This window comes from Colobus angolensis, unplaced genomic scaffold (assembly GCF_000951035.1).
Source record: "Colobus angolensis palliatus isolate OR3802 unplaced genomic scaffold, Cang.pa_1.0 Scaffold206, whole genome shotgun sequence".
Taxonomy (NCBI): domain Eukaryota; kingdom Metazoa; phylum Chordata; class Mammalia; order Primates; family Cercopithecidae; genus Colobus; species Colobus angolensis.
In genome coordinates, this window is record NW_012115222.1 from 2,414,451 (window position 1) to 2,421,332 (window position 6,882).

Genomic DNA, 6,882 nt, shown 5'->3' on the forward strand with positions numbered 1-6,882 from the left:
AATGATCAAGAAAAGGAGCACTGAGGGCCACTGGAATTATAAAAGTCAAGGGTGTTTCAAAGAAAAATGAAAAACAGCATTTCAAAAAGATAGTGATTAATAGTGCCAAAAGCTTTAGCAAGGTCCCACAGGATGATGATTGAGGGGGTTAGAAAAGTTCCTGATGAAATGGAAGGAACTCATTGCCCAAGGCCAAATGAATGCACAGATCCCATGCTAAATTATATACCACAAAGAGCGGCCCAGAGAATGTCCCAGCTCCCAGGTAGAGGAATTAAGAAACTGAATCTTAAAATTCCTCTAGGATTGGGTTTTTTGCCAAAGGCAAATATGAGAAAACTAAGGATAGGATAATGAATATATGGGCAACAGTGTCTTGTAGGCAATCAGGCAAGAGAGAGAGGTTCAGGTTAAGTTGGGGATGAAATGTTCTGGTTAAAGTGGTCAAGAAATCATGATGAATTTGAATGATAGGTTTTAAAAACCTAGGGAAATAGCAGATTCCAAGAAAGTGAAATTAAGAGAGTTTCCATCAGGAGTTTCATCAGAAGACAATGGCATTTGTTGTATGAATCTTGAATCTTATTCCTGAGTCAGACACACTCTATATTACCTTCGTTAAGGGAAAATTTGAAGAAATACATATTAAAAATATAATGACTTCACACTAGTTTGAGGCAAGACTTTAAAAAGCATTTATTTAATTATTGAGCAATTAAATAAACAATCTTGCTTCTGCCTTGTTATAATGTTATCTTAAATACTAGGCTAAAAGATTAATCTTCAACCTTAAGAACCCAACAATTTCTAATTGGATCATGAATCACACAATCATAGTCCACAGTTATAATTACCTTACGTAGGTGTTGGCAGTTAATACATGTGAAGCAAAATAGGTCCATATGTGTAACGTATCTGGTAAGTACTCAATAAACATATGCTGCCTTTGAGTTCTCTTCTCCTTCCCCCTTAGATAGCCCACAAAACACCTGTTAAGCAAAGGCAAAAAATATAGCCTAGTGTTTGAGACTACACACTTAGGCATCAGAATACCTGGATTCAGGTCTGTGTTTCCTTGGGCCAGTTAATTAAATTATGTGTGCTTTACTTTGCTACTCTGTAAAATGGGGTATTAACAGTATCTCATAACGTTGATGTAAGGATTGACTAAAATAATAATACTTAAAACTCCCTGGCACAGAGTAAAACCTAGTTAGGTCATAGCTATTATTCACCAAGAGTTACTTCTTCACTGAATTCTTAAACTGTTTCTGCATAGACATACGGCTCCTGCACCAGAATTAAAGCATTTTTCTTATTGAAAACCATCACCCACTTAAGGTGACAAGTCACTGAAGATTTTTACTCTAAAGATTAACACACACCTAGTATGTGAGGAAAATAATCACGGATTTATATCCTTTTTGGGAAGGACCTTTAGCATTTACTCCAAAGCTCAAGAAAAATGCAGTGAAAAGGCCACAAGTAAGAAACATACTTGATTTTGATCCACAGGTTGGTGATATTTGCCCACTGGAACACGTACACATGTTAGGACGGGAACAAAATCCATCTCCACAACTATTTCTACAAATCGCTGTAGAAAGCACAATAGGAAAATGAATGAATAACTATGTAATAAACCATAGTTTACAAAACAAGAAAGCTGTATTTAAAAGTAAAAAGTCTGAAAAACTAAGATAAAATATATGATGTAAATGTCTAACTTCAGATATGCAATAAAATTACCCATTGTAGACTTGGGAATAAGTCTCACATGTATCCTTATGATAACATGTAAACAAATGAAGCTGGTTCAAATTGCATAAATCCTTTAAGGAATCTCCACATCATTTTCCATAGTGGCTGAAAAAGTAGAACTACCATTTGATCCAGCAATCCCACTACTGGGTATCTACCCAGAGGAAAAGAAGTCATTATTCAGAAAAGATACTTGCACATGCACGTGTATAGCAGCACAATTCAAAATTGAAAAATCATGGAACCAACCCAAATGCCCATCAATCAACAAATAGATAAAGGAACTGTTACATATATACACACACACACACACACACATATGTAACTGTGAAATATAAAATATATATATAGTGGAATACTATGCAGCCATAAAAAGGAATGAATTAACAGCATTTGTAGAGGTCTGGATGTGATTGGAGACTTATTATTCTAAATGATGTAATTCAGGAATGGAAAAGCAAACATTGTATGTTCTCACTGATACGTGTGAGCTAAGCTATGAGGACACGAAGGCATAAGAATGATACAATGGACTTTGGGGACTTGGGGGAAGAGTGGGAGGGGGTGAGGGATAAATGACTACAAATATGGTGCAGTGTACACTGCTCAGGTGATTGGTGCACCAAAATCTCACAAATCACCATTAAAGGACTTACTCGTGCAACTAAATACCACCTGTACCCCAATAACTTATGAAAAAATAGAAATAAAAATAAAGTCATACGTAAGTAAATGTTACAGAATGAAAACATGGTAGAATAAAATAAAGTACAGGCTTTTAAGTTTAAAATGCATGTGTGTGTGTGTGTGTGTGTGTATGTATTTACTGACTTTAAAAGGTCTAAAAGAACTTTCACCAAACAGTGCAATGGACCTCACTGCATGATGGGTTTATGCATGGATTATTATTTTTATAATAAACATTTAAAGCTTTGCAATAAGGAAAAAATTTGCATAATCCTAAATCTTCAATTGTCTTATCGATACAGGTTGTCTCTTTCATTAAAGACTGAGAGTTTACAATGCAGAATTCACCCAGAGAAGACAGTCTTGATTCTAGGTAGTTGGGAGAGTTGCAGGAACAGAGAAACCACAGCCCACTATGCAAAACCCTTCACAGGAGACAGAGAACATGAAATTGGCTGAACCAGAGGCTCTGGTCCTAATGACTTGGCCAAGCCTCAAGCGTTCCATGCACATTCTTTCTGGGCTGGTATCTGACCTACCCTGTGATCAATCTTTGGTCCCCTCAATAATTTAATTCCCTCTCTCCTTCCTACAGCCTTTCTCCTTCCATATTTTCTCCACAACTTAGCTTACTCCTGCTGCTCAGAAAAGCTTCTGTGGCATTTTTATGGTGGGGAGAGTCAAAGCCTCCTGCAGCTGTGACCTCCAATGAACAGAAAGCTATGAGGGTCATCACAGCAAAGAATGTTAGGCCCACTGACACAGTACATACCACAGATACTCCAAACTTGTAGGCAAGTACCTTCGAATGGGAAGTCTCTCCCATATTTAGAGACAGTTCATTTAGGAGCTGAGAGATTTATCTCTATAACCATAATTGAATTCTCTCTTTCAGCACAAGGGCTGTGTACTTTAATGCTCATGCCATGACTGGATATATAAAGACAAGAAGAAAGTCTGGAAATGCCCTGAAACTGGCTGTAGCTAGGGAAAAGGTCCCACAACTTTCAAAGAGGTCTGGGACCCTCAACAATGTAAAGAGCATTTCCTGCAGAAGTAAACTAATTGTTTTTCTTCCCCAAGATGCCTTCTGACATCCATACACTACTACCAGCATTAGTACTTCTTATCAATGAAAATAGTGGGCTGGGTACGGTGGCTCATGTCTGTAATCCCAGCACCTTGGGAGCCCTAGGTAAATGGATCACTTGAGCCCGGAAGCTGGAGACCAGCCTGGGCAACATAGGCAGACCCCATCGCTACGAAATTCTTTTCAAAAAATTAGCCTTGCACATTGGCATGTGTCCATAGTCCCAGTTACTCAGGAGGCTGAGGTCGGAAGGTGGCTTGAGTCCGAGAGGTTAAGGCTGCAGTGAGCTGTGATCATGCCACTGCATTCCAGCCTGAGTGACAGCGAGGCCCTGTCTCAAATTAATAAAAAGAAAAAGTGAATAGTGTCAAATACTGTGATTTAAGATAAAAATCTTTTAGGTAAGAATATGTTTCCTGCCATGGAGTCGACTCTTACTTCTTAAAATATGCTACAGTTTCTGATCACCAATAACTTTCCAATGACAAATGTGCATTAAAACATTGTTTTATTTCAAATTTCTCTCCTCCCCCAGAAAGCCAATATTTAGTCTAGGCTTAAGAGAGGAGACTCAAAGTACCCCCACCCGGGTTCCAAACCAAATGAAGGTTTGACGGGCTGCAGACTGAGCGTTCTCAGGCAATTATCTGTCAAGGATTATACACAATATAAAGACTCATGCAATAGAATATAAAGGTATTACATTCTTCCTGTTTTTTGTATCTGTGAGCCAATAAGAAGCAAGAATGCTGAGGCCCTTTTGCCCCACACAGGCCTCAGACTATGGCACACTTACTGAGTATCTCTCCCTTCCACAATTACTAAAACTATGAGACCTAGAAATGCCAGAGGGAGAGGGAGACAGGACCTAGGGGCTGAGACTTCAGTGATGCTGTGAGAAGTCACATGGCCAGGTAAAGAATACATAACACCCAAAAGGTCTGAAGTTGAGTTGTCACTCTGCCATTGATCTGCTGTGAGCTTCAGAAAAACCCACAGCCCTTCTGAGTCCAGTTTTTTCATTTGGTAGCATAACATAAGGGAGTTATACTGGAATGCTCTGACATTTCCTCAGGTCTCAAATGTTATTAATCCAGCCAGTCTCATCCCACTGCTATTATATTGATCAAAATACTGTTCATTGCATAATTTCACAATATATAAATAAGCAAATTTTTTCATTGCTTCACATTCTAAGAAGATTTAAAAAAAAAGGTGAGAAAGTCAATTCCGTGCTTTTGGAAATGAATATTTGCAAGTTTGGAAGTACTTCAGTAATTTTTCTAGGCTACAACTAAGAACAATACCAACAAAACATAGAGACTCAAATCAAAATGCATTAGGTTTCCAGAACTTGGAGAATTATAGTTTCTTTTCAATATCTTCTCCTTATAAAGCCTGTCAAAGTCAAACATTAAAATTCTGTTGACCATTTTTTAATGGTCAAAAAATGGTCAAAAAACTTGACCATTTTTTATTTTTCTATATTAACAGAATGCTGAGGTACAAATGAATGAGAAAATTAATATTTGGTTTTGATTTTCTGTTTGTATTTTACTTATTTTCTTTTTTGTAAATTGTCTCAGATAATTTATTTTGCTAAATGGCGTGATACAGATAAGTTCCATAAATCTAATAATTTACTTAATTCATTATCATCAGGAAGGCCTGGAATTAAAATTCTTGATTTTGAGTTTATATTGGTTTCATTTCATTTATTACCTCTACATATGATCATTTTAAATGTCAGACTAAATGAACTACTGAATTGACTGCAGGCTGTTAGCGTTAAATGAGACTCATGCAATAGAATATAAAGGTATTACATTCTTCCTGTTTTGTGCACTGTTTAATAATCTTAGGTACTAGAAATTTTAGATGTGCTTATGAGAAGTATTTTTGTAGACACTTCTTGATACAAGTGTTATCAATGTTTCTTGTAGATGTAAAGATCATTTCAAAGTTTACTCTTTTTATAAATTTCTGATACATGCAAATTCCAATGTATCTCACAAGCATCCAAATATTTCAAGTATCGGAAAATGCAGATTATAATAGTCACTGTTACCCTAAGATTTTCAAAGCTGATCTTCTACCAGTGATCAGTGGGCCATACATATATTTCTACTGCAAATATTCTGGAAGGCTGTGCTCTCTGGAATTCCCATTCCACACTGATCCAATAAAATCTGACTTTACAGATTTTCAACACGTACCATGAACCAAACCCTCCTCCTCGGCTGCTCTCCAACTCAATAATGGTAGTCACATTCATTACATTTAGTGAGTCAGACTTTCCGCAGTGCCTAAGTCACTCCCAGCTAGTATGGCAGGTGTGCGATGAGTGACGTTAGCTGTTTCAGGATTCTAAAAAACCGTGTAAGTTTAAAGCAGCCATGGTAATGCCCTACTGGCCTGAAAGAGTAAACGCACCCTCCATTAATGCCTCACATATGACTTCTGTGTTGGAAAGAAAAGAATGCAGAACTTTTTCTTTTAAAAAATAAAGCAAAGGCTTATTATAATCAGAAGATTTGTTTAAAATATTTATAAGTCACTTTAAATGATACAGTTGTTTCCTATTTTTGCCATTGGAGATAGTGGGATCTTAAGGTAGAAAAAATAAGAAGAAATTAGTCTTTATGACACTTGAGATTTCATCCCTTTTTAAAAAACTGCCCAGAAATTACATTAAGTATCTATCTCAAACCCACAAAACCAATAAATATAGAGTCAGAAATGCCACTACATCCTTATTATCCCTTGGTTAGTGCGGCTTCCCCTTTTTCTCTGTTCACAGTTGCATAATTATTTTTTCCCTGGAGAACATGGAGGTCAATCTAAAGTCAAGACTGGATCTAAATGAACGTGCTGTCTATGATACCTGGCTCTCCTCCCAACAAGACAAATGTGGTTGTGCTACATAAACACACAGGAGAAGGCTAGTCACACTGCAAGTCACAAATTTACAGCTATGAGGCTAATAACTAATGAGCTCTCCAATTAGAACGTGGAGAATTGGTTATACACTTTGGAAACAGAATAAAATAATCAAAACTTTTAAGGTCAGAGATACAGAATTTCTCAAGGTCTAAGATTCATACTTTGGAAATCTACTGCACACTATTGAGGTTTGGGGTCTGGAAACTAAATTCAAATGTCTTCCAAAAAGTAAAAAAAAAAAAAAAAAAAAAAAACATTTAAGCCCCGCAGTAAGAATTTAAAGTTTGTTAAGCTAGGTAAACACTTAATCCGTGAGAATGCTCCTTTCTTATCTAGGTTATGTAGTTGTTGAGATAAAACCAGAAATAAGAAAGCGGTTTTATATAAATGCCTAAGAAACC

The 6,882-nt window shown here is 36.7% G+C and overlaps 1 protein-coding gene across 1 annotated transcript in view; it reads right to left on the reverse strand.

Annotated features, from left to right (window-relative positions):
* The window catches only part of FBN2 (fibrillin 2), a 276,012-nt gene that overhangs the window by 266,301 nt on the left and 2,829 nt on the right, over window positions 1-6,882 (reverse strand). The window contains exon 3 of the mRNA XM_011942098.1: window positions 1,499-1,597. Within this exon, the coding sequence (XP_011797488.1) occupies window positions 1,499-1,597 (99 nt within the window). The remainder of the gene's footprint in view (window positions 1-1,498; window positions 1,598-6,882) is intronic.